The sequence below is a fragment of the Crinia signifera genome, chromosome 6 (genome assembly GCF_055691185.1).
Source record: "Crinia signifera chromosome 6, ASM5569118v1, whole genome shotgun sequence".
Taxonomy (NCBI): Eukaryota; Metazoa; Chordata; class Amphibia; order Anura; family Myobatrachidae; genus Crinia; species Crinia signifera.
This window is the reverse complement of record NC_139222.1, coordinates 24,658,900-24,672,370: the sequence shown is the minus strand read 5'-3', so window position 1 is coordinate 24,672,370 and position 13,471 is coordinate 24,658,900. Positions and strand designations below refer to the sequence as shown.

At 51.7% G+C, this 13,471-nt stretch overlaps 1 protein-coding gene across 1 annotated transcript in view; it reads left to right on the top strand.

Annotated features, from left to right (window-relative positions):
- The first annotated feature begins 253 nt into the window (after positions 1-253).
- The window catches only part of LOC146010226 (uncharacterized), a 70,575-nt gene continuing 57,357 nt past the window's right edge, over positions 254-13,471 (top strand). Inside the window, 5 exon segments of the mRNA XM_083151262.1 lie at positions 254-615; positions 2,492-2,644; positions 7,365-7,556; positions 8,164-8,242; positions 8,878-8,975. Of these exon segments, the coding sequence (XP_083007388.1) occupies positions 2,540-2,644; positions 7,365-7,556; positions 8,164-8,242; positions 8,878-8,975 (474 nt within the window). The 5' untranslated portion in view covers positions 254-615; positions 2,492-2,539.

The window sequence follows — 13,471 nt, the reverse complement described above, 5'->3', positions numbered from 1 at the left end:
TATACTGCAGCCTGTGTGAGTAGAACAGCAGCTCCCCTGTAAGTGCCCTTATGGCTCACACCCAGCAATCACTACTATGCTGTTACTAGCAGTAGAATACCTGGGGTCACCTGGTGCCAGCTGCAGCACTCTCCCTCCTGCCTGCCATGCACACCAGGAAGGGACGTTTCCCTGGTAACACAGCTCCTCCCACTCTGCCCCACACAGGAAATACACTTTGGCTACAGCCGCGGGGGAGTCTGGGAGCTGGGTACAAACCACAACAAAATGGCTGTCGCTGTATGAGGACACACTATGAGACATCGCTGCCGGACTGGTAGAAGCAGTAATTGCATTGAGGGAATGTATAGAGAGAGTTCTGTGAGGTGCGGTCACCGGTAGAGGATAGATTCCGTGCTGTAAATACGACGCCTAGTAAGGCACCATAAAGAATGTCCCCTGTGTGAGGGAGCGGCGGCCATTTTACCGAAGACCAATCCCCGCGTTCAGTGTAGCAGCATCTCGGCTTTTTGCTGGGGCGGCGCTGCTGATCTTACCGGAGGCCTCTCACTTCCAGCAGCGACGGTGATTAAGTTACGGGGGACCGAGAGAAGACATTGCTGTATCTGGCAGCAGGTGATGGTATTGTGTTGCCCTGGTGTTATTATACAGGGGGAGCAGCCTGTGGTGTCCTGTTATACAGGGGAAGCAGCCTGTGGTGTCCCATACCTCCCAACATGACCCATGCCAGGAGGGACAAATGACTCTGCTTCTGGACTTTTTCTCAATGAATGATTGCCATCACCTGTGTTGAAAAGGTTTTCTAATAAGAAAGGTGTTTCTCCACTGGTGATGGCAATCATTAATTAAGAGGAAAGTGCAGGAGCAGAGCATTGTGTCCCTCCTGGAGAGGGTCATGTTGGGAGGTATGGTGTCCTGTTATACAGGGGGGAGCAGCATGTGGTGTCCTGTTATACAGGTGGAGCGGCCTGTGGTGTCCTGTTATACAGGTGGAGCGGCCTGTGGTGTCCTGTTATACAGGTGGAGCGGCCTGTAGTGTCCTGTTATAAAGGGGGAGCAACCAATGGTGTCCTGTAATACAGGGGGAGCAGCCTGTGGTGTCCTGTAATACAGGGGCATCAGCCTGTGGTATTCTGTAATACAGGGGCAACAGCCCATGGTGTCATGTTATACAGGGGGGAGCAGCATGTGGTGTCCTGTTATACAGGTGGAGCGGCCTGTGGTGTCCTGTTATACAGGTGGAGCGGCCTGTGGTGTCCTGTTATACAGGTGGAGCGGCCTGTAGTGTCCTGTTATACAGGGGGAGCAACCAATGGTGTCCTGTAATACAGGGGGAGCAGCCTGTGGTGTCCTGTAATACAGGGGCAACAGCCTGTGGTGTCCTGTAATACAGGGGCATCAGCCTGTGGTATTCTGTAATACAGGGGCAACAGCCCATGGTGTCATGTTATACAGGGGGAGAAGCCTATGGTGTCCTGTAATACAGGGGGAGCGGCCTATGGTGTTCTGTTATAAAGGGGGGGGGGCGGTCTGTGGCATCCTGATAAACAGGGGGGAGCGGCCTGTGGTGTCCTTTTTATACAGGGGGGAGCGGCTTGTGGTGTCCTGTTACAAATGTTATACAGGGGGAGCAGCCTGCTGTGTAATGTTACAAATAGTATACAGAGGGAGCAGCCTCTGGTGTGGTGGTATTATTTTATAGTTGAGCAGCCTCTGTTTATTTGTTATTATTATCAGGGAGCAGCTTTTGTTGTCCTGTTACAGAACTTTATTTAGATATAAATTTTTTCAGGGTTTTTAGTCTCTGATATCTTCGTCGTAGTAGTATGATGATTATACAGGGCGAGCAGCCTTTGGTGCCCCATTACCATTATTTTTAGATAACCATGTACTACAATGGACATTGTGGTATTCTATAGTTCTTATACTGTACATGTGCCCATTGTTCTCTGTATGATGTGTGTGTGTGTGTGTGTGTGTGTGTGTGTGTGTATATATGTGTATATATATATGTGTATATATATATATATATATATATATATATATATATATATATATATATATATATATATATATATATATAGTATGTGCGGAAACATTAGAGGCAGCTGCTGTGCCTCTGTGTGGATATGGTGGCCATACACTACTGGGATGTATCGCAGCAGTGTATGGCCATGCGACCCCCTCCGAACCCCCTGGGACCTGCATGCGATGCATCACATACTGTCCTTTCACATACGATGTATCCCATGTGACCCCATTCCCTGCCACCAGGAGGGGGGCAAAGTCGGCAGGTGGGCAACAGGTCCGACCTTCTGCTCAGGTCCGAGGTGAATCCAACCCAAGGCGGACGTCAAACACATTTGATTTCTCGGCCCGTTCCATAGGGATCGGGTGAAATTGTCCCAAATCGGACTAGTGTATGGGCACCTTTACCTAATATGTTCCATGTGTACTGTGTGGTGTTTATTGTAATTATATTTACACCTAGACAACCGAGCGGTGAGGAAACGGAGTGTTTACTAGACATCACGTGAGGATGAGACCCGTCACTGATTCCCCGAGGATGGACAAGGACCAGAGTCACATGACTGAGAGGATTCTAAATATCACCCTGGAGATCATCTACCTGCTTACTGGGGAGGTGAGGGGATCTGGGAGTGTCACTGTGACATCACCTATATCTATAGTAATAATAAAGGGACATGACTGGGTAGGTGAGGGGATCTGGGAGTGTCACTGTGACATCACTTATATCTATAGTAATAATACAGGGACGTGACTGGGGGAGGTGAGGGGATCTGGGAGTGTCACTGTGACATCACTTATATCTATATTAATAATACAGGGACGTGACTGGGGAGGTGAGGGGATCTGGGAGCGTCACTGTAACATCACTTGTATCTATAGTAATAATACAGGGACGTGACTGGGGAGGTGAGGGGATCTGGGAGTGTCACTGTAACGTCACTTATATCTATAGTAATAATACAGGGACGTGACTGGGGAGGTGAGGGGATCTGGGAGTGTCACTGTGACATCACTTATATCTATAGTAATAATACAGGGATGTGACTGGGGAGGTGAGGGGTTCTGGGAGCGTCACTGTGACATCACTTATATCTATAGTAATAATACAGGGACGTAACTGGGGAGGTGAGGGGATCTGGGAGTGTCACTGTGACATCACTTATATCTATAGTAATAATACAGGGACGTGACTGGGGAGGTGAGGGGATCTGGGAGTGTCACTGTGACATCACTTATATCTATAGTAATAATACAGGGAGGTGAGGGGATCTGGGAGTGTCACTGTGACATCACTTATATCTATAGTAATAATACAGGGACGTGACTGGGGAGGTGAGGGGATCTGGGAGGCGTCACTGTGATATCACTTATATCTATAGTAATAATACAAGGACGTGACTGGGGAGGTGAGGGGATCTGGGTGCATCACTGTGACCTCATATATATCTATAGTAATAATACAGGGACGTGACTGGGGAGGTGAGGGGATCTGGGAGTGTCACGGTGACATCACATATATCTATAGTAATAATACGGGGACGTGACTGGGGAGGTGAGGGGATCTGGGAGGCGTCACTGTGATATCACTTATATCTACAGTAATAATACAGGGACATGACTGGGGAGGTGAGGGGATCTAGGAGCGTCACTGTGACATTACTTATATCTGTAGTAATAATACAGAGACGTGACTGGGGAGGTGAGGGGATCTGGGAGCGTCACTGTGACATCACTTATATGTATAGTAATAATACAGGGACGTGATTGGGGAGGTGAGGGGATCTGGGAGCGTGACTGTGACGTCACTTATATCTATAGTAATAATACAGGGACATGACTGGGGAGATGAGAGGATCCGGGAGCGTCACTTATAGCTATAGTAATTATACAAGGACGTGACTGGGGAGGTGAGGGGATCTGGGAGTGTCACTGTGACATCACTTATATCTATAGTAATAATACAGGGACATAACTGGGGAGGTGAGGGGATCACTGTGATATCACTTATATCTATAGTAATAATACAGAGACATGACTGGGGAGGTGAGGGGATCTGGGAGCGTCACTGTGACATCACTTATATCTATAGTAATAATACAGGGACGTGACTGGGGAGGTGAGGGGATCTGGGAGTGTCACTGTGACATCACTTACAGTATATCTATAGTAATAATACAGGGACATGACTGGGGAAGTGAGGGGATCTGGGAGTGTCACTGTGACATCACATATATCTATAGTAATAATACAGGGACGTGACTGGGGAGGTGAGGGGATCTGGGAGCGTCACTGTGACATCACTTATATCGATAGTAATAATACAGGGACATGACTGGGGAAGTGAGGGGATCTGGGAGTGTCACTGTGACATCACTTATATCTATAGTAAAAATACAGGGACGTGACTGGGGAGGTGAGGGGATCTGGGAGCGTCACTGTGACATCACTTATATCTATAGTAATAATACAGGGACGTGACTGGGGAGGTGAGGGGATCTGGGAGCGTCACTGTGACATCACATATATCTATAGTAATAATACAGGGACGTGACTCGGGAGGTGAGGGGATCTGGGAGCGTCACTGTGACATCACCTATATCTATAGTAATAATACAGGGACGTGACTGGGGAGGTGAGGGGATCTGGGAGCGTCACTGTGACATCACTTATATCTATAGTAATAATACAGGGACGTGACTGGGGAGGTGAGGGGATCTGGGAGCGTCACTGTGACATCACTTATATCTATAGTAATAATACAGGGACGTGACTGGGGAGGTGAGGGGATCTGGGAGTCACTGTGACATCACTTATATCTATAGGAATAATACAGGGACGTGACTGGGGAGGTGAGGGGATCTGGGAGCGTCACCGTGACATCACTTATATCTATAACTAGGTGATTCATCGCGCCCTACGGGCGCTCTTCACACCATCGTAAGGGGCTGCGCCCCCTTAATTTGTGAACGTTTGTATATGAGAAATATGGTTAGAATTGTATGAAAGATGCCCTATATTGCAACTTAGGTGTCCGCGAATCGCGGTAGGGGGGGTCGCGGAGGGTGCCGCGAATTGCAGGAGGGGGGGTCGCCGCGAATTGCAGGAGGGGGGGTTGTGGGGGGGTGGATGCTGCGAATCGCGGGAGGGGAGGGATTGCAGAGAATCGCGGGAGGGGGGTCGCGGGGTGGGTTGCCGCAAATCGCGGGAGGGGGGTTACGGGGGCGGGGGTTGCGGCGAATCATGGTAGGGGGGGTCGCGGGGGGTGTGCCGTGAATCACGGGAGGAGGGGGCCACGGGGTGGGGTGCCGAGAATCGCGGGGGGGTGTGTGTGTGCCGTGAATCGCGGGAGTGGGGGTTGCGGGGGGGGTGGGGGGGGTGTGACGTGAATCACCACAAGAAAAAATCAACACAGAAAGGTCAACACATGTAAATGTTGACATAAGTGTGGCACTTCATTGGTGTCCATGTCGACACATGAGAATGAATATGAAAACATTCAAAAAATGAAAAAAAAACCCTTCAAAAACTCATGTCAACCTTTTTCATTGTCGACCATAGCCATGTCAGTGTTTTTCATGTGCAATTTAATTCTGGAGCTGCCGCGAATCGCGGGGGGGTGCCGCGAATTGCGGGAGGGGGGGTCGCGGGGGTGGGTGCCGCGAATCGCGGGAGGGGGGGTCGCGGGGCGGGGGTTGCGGCGAATCATGGGAGGGGGGGGTCGCGGGGGTGTGCCGTGAATCACGGGAGGGGGGGTCACGGGGTGGGGTGCCGAGAATCGCGGGGGAGGTGTGTGTGTGTGTGTGTGTGCCGTGAATCGCGGGAGTGGGGGTTGTGGGGGGGGTGTGACGCAAATCGCCACAAGAAAAAATCAACACAGAAAGGTCAACACATGTAAATGTTGACATAAGTGTGGCACTTCATTGGTGTCCATGTCGACACATGAGAATGAATATGAAAACATTCAAAAAATGAAAAAAAAACCCTTCAAAAACTCATGTCAACCTTTTTCATTGTCGACCATAGCCATGTCAGTGTTTTCCATGTGCAATTTAATTCTGGAGCTGCCGCGAATCACGGGGGGTGCCGCGAATTGCGGGAGGGGGGGGTCGCGGGGTTGGGTGCCGCTAATCGCGGGAGGGCGGGGTTCACAGGGGTTCCGGTGGGGGGTTGCCGCGAATTGCGGGAGGTGGGGGGTCACGGGGGGTGCCGCGAATCGCGGGAGGGGGGGTTGCGGGGGGGTGTGACGCGAATCGCCACAAGAAAAAATCAACACAGAAACGTCAACACATGTAAATGTTGACATAAGTGTGCCACTTCATTGGGGTCCATGTCGACACATGACAATGAATATGAAAAAATTTAAAAAATTAAAAAGAAATCTTCAAAAACTCATGTCAACCTTTTTCATTGTCGACCATAGCCATGTCAGTGTTTTGCATGTGCCATTTAATCCTGGGGCTGCTGCGAATTGCGGGGGGGGGGGGGGGGGGTGCCGCGAATCGCGAGAGGGGGGTCGCAGGGGGGGTGCCGCGAATCGTGCAAGGGGGGGTCGCGGGGGGGTTCTTTTTGCCGCGAATCGCGGGAGGGAGGTCGCGGGGGGGGGGTGTTTTTTCCGCGAATCGGGGGGGGGGTGTGTCACGGGGGAGGGTTTGCCGCGATTCGCGGGAGGGGGGGGTCGCGAGGTGGTGGTTATGCCGCGAATTGCAGGAGGGGTCGTGGGGGGGGTTCTTTTTGCAGCGAATCGCGGTAGGGGGGGGTCGCGGGAGTTTTTGCCGCGAATCGCGGGAGGGGGGGGGGCGCGCGGGGGGGGGGGGGGTTTGCCGCAAATCGCGGGAGGGGGGCGCTCACCTGGTGGCTGTGGAGTAGCAGTGCTGGGCAACATGGGAAGTCAGTGGGTGTCTGGCACTGTCTGTGGGCTCACTGGGCTGGTTCTCGGTCACATACCTCCCAACATGACCCTCTCCAGGAGGGACACAATGCTCTGTTTCTAGACTTCCCCTTAATGTATGATTGCCATCACCTGTTTTAAACAGGTTAATTTCTCAGAAAGGTGTTCAGCACAGATGAAGGCAATCACACATTAAGAGGAAAGTCCAGGAACAGAGCGTTATAGACACAGACACCCACTTTGAGTGACAGATGTAGCCAAATATATAGGAGATAATAATACAGGGACATCACTATGGAGGTGAGGGGATCTGAGATTGTCACTGATATCACTGATATGTTAATACTACAGTGACCTGACTAGTGGATCTTAGAGGTGACATCACATAGCAATAAGAGAGGGTACTGGGAGTGTATGCAGTGATAGTGTATTTTCCAATACACAGGGTTACATAGTAGTGAAGAAGACATCCAGTGACCATGAGACACCAATTTGCCATCCCTGTGTGTCAGGAGAACTGAGCAGGACCCAGATCCCTATAACGGTGCCTCCACCTCACTCACTGACACATGGGAGAGACAAGGAGCAGAAGATCCTGGAACTCACCGACAAGATCATCCAGCTGCTGACCGGAGAGGTGACTGCTGGGAATGGGGCATTATACAGTAACACCGGGGGAGGTGACTGGAGAGGTGACTGCTAGGAATGGGACATTATACAGTAACACCGGGGGATGTGACCGGAGAGTTGACTGCTGGGAATGGGGCATTATACAGTAACATGGGGGGATGTTACTGCTGGGAATGGGGCATTATACAGTAACACTGGGGGATGTGACCGTAGAGGTGACTGCTGGGAATGGGACATTATACAGTAACACCGGGGGATGTGACCGGAGAGGTGACTGCTGGGAATGGGACATTATACAGTAACACCGGGGGATGTGACCGGAGAGGTGACTGCTGGGAATGAGGCATTATACAGTAACACCGGGGGATGTGACCGGAGAGGTGACTGCTGGGAATGAGGCATTATACAGTAACACCGGGGGATGTGACCGGAGAGGTGACTGCTAGGAATGGGACATTATACAGTAACACCGGGGGATGTGACCAGAGAGGTGACTGCTGGGAATGAGGCATTATACAGTAACACCGGGGGATGTGTCTGGGTGATGACTGTATCACTGTGTGTTTCGGTTTCCTAGAAGGTGTCAGGATGTCACTGTCTATCTCTCTATGCAGGAGGAGGAGTATACAGAGGAACACAAGGGTCTGTGCAGGAATGTTATGATGGAGAATCTCCGGCCCCTCACATCACTGGGTAAGAGGAGACTTAATGTTATTGTACAGGGGAGAGCAGGTATGGGGCCCCCCTATATACACATATCTGCTAATCCACATGTACAATAAATTCAGTCACTGTGTGTCTCCTATAGATGGGCCCAGTAACAGAGCTACCCCAGAGAGATGTCCCCGTCCTCTGTATTCCCAGGGTAATCACATATATACCATGTCCTCAGTCACTGCTTGTCTCCTACAGATGGGCCCAGTAACAGAGATACCCCAGAGAGATGTCCCCGTCCTCTGTATTCCCAGGGTAATCACATATATACCATGTGCTCAGTCACTGTGTGTCTCCTATAGATGGGCCCAGTAACAGAGATACCCCAGAGAGATGTCCCCGTCCTCTGTATTCCCAGGATAATCACATATATACCATGTCCTCAGTCACTGCGTGTCTCCTACAGATGGGCCCAGTAACAGAGATACCCCAGAGAGATGTCCCCGTCCTCTGTATTCCCAGGATAATCACATATATACCATGTCCTCAGTCACTGTGTGTCTCCTACAGATGGGCCCAGTAACAGAGATACCCCAGAGAGATGTCCCCGTCCTCTGTATTCCCAGGATAATCATATATATACCATGTCCTCAGTCACTGTGTGTCTCCTACAGATGGTCCCAGTAACAGAGATATCCCAGAGAGATGTCCCCGTCCTCTGTATTCCCAGCACTGTACAGAGGAGATGCACAGGACCCCACAGGAGGATCAGGTAGGTGGGAATAAGGGTCTCCCCAATATACCAGTCTGTCACTATATGAATTGCAACAGGTGTGTGTGTGTGTGTGTGTCTTATACATCAATAATCTACTGTGTAAGCTCAATACTGTCAGACATTATTTATGTGATTTCCTTGTCAGGGTCCATGGGTCCCACAGGGGACATCGGGTTGTAGTCGGATCCAGGGGGTCCGAGGCACCAATCAGCGAAGCTCTTTTAAGATTTTCCCAGCATGCCCGGGCCCTCTCCCCTACAACCCCGCCTCCAGGCTACTGCCGCCAGTTTTTTTGTTGGTGCCTGCAGGAAGCAGACGCACCTTTACTTCAGCAGGGATCACCTCCTTGAGGTGATCCCATATGAAGCTCAACTTTGTTTTTTTATTAATAATTTTTAAATCTGCCGCTCCTGCGGCAGAAGACGCTTCGCGGCAGAAGACGCTCCCCGCTGTCAGTGATGACGGCGGAGTAAGCGTCTGCATCACTCCTCCCGGCACCGACCTCCTCAGAACCTCTTGAGGCAGACGGCGGGGGTGACGTCAGCGTCTAGCACCGCCGGACGTCTCTCCCCTGACAGCGTGGCCGGACCAGGAGCAGGTAAGGCTTCCTAAGGAAGCACTAATCGCTGTCTTGCCGCGGCGCGCTGGGAGACGCCCGCGGTAGCTGGCGTGGGCACTCGCTTCGGCTAGGGACCCCACTAGACCACCGGGGACAGAGCGGCAGGCTGGGCCTGGGGGGACCCATTTTCTATTGGCTCTTATGCCCCGGTGGGGGAAGTCCAGCAAGGGGAGGTGGCACTTGGCCTGCAGTCCCTCCCCCAGCTTTGGCGCCAATCTCCGCGAGATCTGCCGTGCATTAGCTGAACCCGTTTGTGCCCGCCCCCCCTCTCTTGGACCAGCGCCATTACAGCAGCACGCAGGTCTCCAGAGGTCGGGCACTTCTTCTCCCCTGTGAAACCGGCTACAGGCTAAGTAGTACTTTTCACAGCCACCCTCACTCCCCCTTTGCTCCATAGAGTACTGTGGTTGATATAGGGTGTGTTAGCTTTATCCATATTGGCTAATAGTGTGTATGTGACTTTGTGCTAGCACTTTATTTCTCTGTCAGTTTTTTTCTGAAACTATCCACTTTATTTCTAATAGAGGTTTTACCTCAGAGGTCACATACTGTCAGTGAATCACTCTAGGTCCTCTTGTACTGAGTTACCTACTGTTCACTGTACCCCCCTATTGTTGGGAGTGTTCACACAATGTCCAAACGGGGGCGCAACCAGACAGAATCTCCCTTGCTCTTGTCTTGCAAGAGCTGCGCTGCAGGTCTGTCTGACATGGATGTCATCCAGGATGGGCTATGTGTCAATTGCTTTACCCTCCTGCTCAACCCCAGCCCTTGGGGGCCCCTCAACCACCATGGGCAGCCTTTCAACAGCTGTTGGGCACCCTGGTGGACTGTTTCCCTAATGCTGTAGCACCCCCTGTAGTACAGCCCCCTCCACCATGGGTGAATGCTCTGTCGACCACGGTGCAGACCTTGCAGCAGACTACAGCAGCTATGCAAAAGCTACTGCCACATGCTGCACAACCCAGTAGATCCTTGATAAATCCGTTGCTACCGGTAACCAGGGATGGCTCTGATGACACAGACGATGGCGGGGATGACCCCGATAATGCAGATGATGGCGACATCATGCCAGATGACGATCAGGATGACCCTATGCATACTGATCCTCCCGCCTCTCAGGCTGAGGCCCCTGATATAGCAGGCCTTATTTATGCTATCCGTGAGGTTCTTCTGTCAGATGCAGATGAACCTGAACCCACTGCTAAGACCAGGGACGTCTTTAAGAAGCAGAAGGTAATTAAGGCCCAGTTCCCACATTCTGATCATTTATCAGAAATTAGGAGAGATCAATGGGAGGCTTTGGGGAAAAGAGCCAATATACCTAAAAAGATGTTGGCTAGATACCCTCTCCCGCCTGAAGATTGCACCCCATGGGAAATTCCTCCCACGGTGGACGCGCACGTGTCTAGGCTGGTTAAACCTTCAGTGCTCCCTGTATCCTCAGGGTCAGCTCTGAAGGACCAGACAGACAGACGACTGGAAAATGCTCTCAAGGCAGCATTTTCTTACACAGGGGCAGTTCAGAGGCCTACAATTGCCGCTACTTGGGCGGCAAAGGCCATTTCACCTTGGTTACAAGTAATAGAGGATGAACTGGCCCCAGTCGCATCCGAGGATGCAAGGTTGTGTATGCAACACATCAAACAGGCAGCATCATACATTATGGATGCTATGTCGGACGCCGGCACCCTAGCTGCCAGAGCCTCCGCCAGTTCAGTTTTGGCACGCCGGATTATCTGGCTTCGGTCATGGAAGGCGGACCTGGAGTCAAAAAGGACTCTGGAACTCTTGCCCTTTAAAGGGGAAAACTTATTCTGGGAGGAGTTAAATAAAATTATGGCTTCTTTGGCTTCAGCTAAGACAGCCTGCCTCCCTACGGCTCTACCTCAAAGGCCTAGGACTCAGTCCTTTCGGCCCTTTCGCCCCCAAGGCAAGGCCAGAGGTCAGTCCTACACTAGACCCTCGCCTTCTCATAAGACGGGCAAGCCCAAACCCAAGCAGCCTTGCGCCGCCAGACAGGCCCCTCCCAAGGCCGACAAGCCTTCCGCATGACTGGGCCAGCCTCCCACAGGCAGACCCCCAAGTGGGAGGCAGACTCCTGTACTTCGCTCACCAGTGGCTATCCACTACAAAGGATGCCTGGGTGAGGGAAGTAGTATCGCAGGGGTACGCCATATCATTCTCAAAGCCCCCCCCCCAAGAAAGTTCTTCTGCACAGGTCTCCCTCATGACCCGTACAAAGCAGAACAATTGCGGATTATCCTACAGACCTTACTTCGGTCTCGGGTCATTGTTCCCGTGCCTCGGCACCAGAGAGGCCTCGGCTTCTACTCAACCTTGTTTCTGGTGCCAAAACCAAATGGTACGTTCCGTCCCATTCTAAACCTCAAGGCACTGAAAAAGGTGGTAAAAGTCACAAAATTCAGGATGGAGACCTTGAGGACTATCATCCTGGCTTTGGAGGAGGGGGATTACATGGTCTCATTAGATATCAGAGACGCATACCTCCACATCCCCATTCTACCTGCCCACCAGAAGTATCTGCGTTTTGCGATTCTCAAGAGTCACTACCAGTTTCAGGCCCTCCCATTCGGCCTAGCAACGGCGCCAAGGATTTAAAAAAAAATCATGGCAATAATGGCAGAGCTTCTACACAGGCAGGGAATCAGGGTCTTCCCCTACCTGGACGACCTGTTGATTGTAGCCAAGTCACCAGAGGTCTTAACATCTCATCTGCAGACAACGATCTCCACTTTACAGAGTCACGGGTGGCTCCTCAACTGGGAAAAATCTTCCATGGTCCCCTCCCAGAGAATGTTGCATCTGGGAGCTCTACTGGACACCAGAACCTTGCGGCTGTTTCTTCCAAACGACAAGGCCAGGGATTTAATACAGCGAATCCAGACATTTGCTCAGAGTCCAAGAGTCTCGGTTCACTGGGCCATGAAAATATTGGGCCGGATGGTGTCCACATTCGACATGGTCGAGTGGGCCCAGTTCCATTCCCGTCCGCTCCAGGGTCTCGTCCTGGCGAAATGGGATGGTTTACCACAACACGTCAAGTCGTCGTTCCTCTCCCTAACACAGGAGGTCAAGGATTCCCTCCAGTGGTGGGAACAGATGGACCATCTGAACCAGGGGAGACTATTCTGGTTCAAGGAATGGATAGTTCTAACCTCAGACGCCAGCCTAAGAGGCTGGGGGGCAGTAGTAGGATCCCGGTCCTTGCAAGGCGTGTGGACCGCACCAGAATCTCGCTTGTCCATCAATGTTCTAGAGATTCGAGCAGCCTACAATGCCCTACTCCAGTCTCAGGATCTGTTACAGGGAAAACCTGTTCAGATCAGGTCAGACAACGCCACGGCGGTGGCATACATAAACCGCCAGGGAGGAACCCGAAGTGTCGCCGCTCTCCGGGAAGTCTCCAAGATTCTTGTCTGGGCAGAGGAACATCTTCTAGCCCTGTCGGCAGTCTTCATCCCAGGAGTCCTGAACTGGGAGGCGGACTTCCTAAGCCGACAGGATATCCACCCGGGGGAGTGGTCTCTACACCCGGAAGTGTTTGTCAGTTTGACGCAAATCTGGGGCACGCCAGACGTGGACCTCATGGCGTCCAGACACAACTACAAAGTCCCATGCTTCGGGGCAAGGACCAGGGACCCTCAGGCCTGCTTCACGGACGCCCTGTCCATACCGTGGAAGTTTCACCTCCCATACGTGTTTCCTCCAATAAACATGATCTCCAGGGTGATCAGAAAGTTCAAGCAAGAAGGAGGAACTCTCCTTCTCATTGCTCCAGACTGGCCACGCAGACACTGGTACGTGGACCTGCAACAACTGGCACACCAGCCCCCCTGGCCATTGCCTCTTC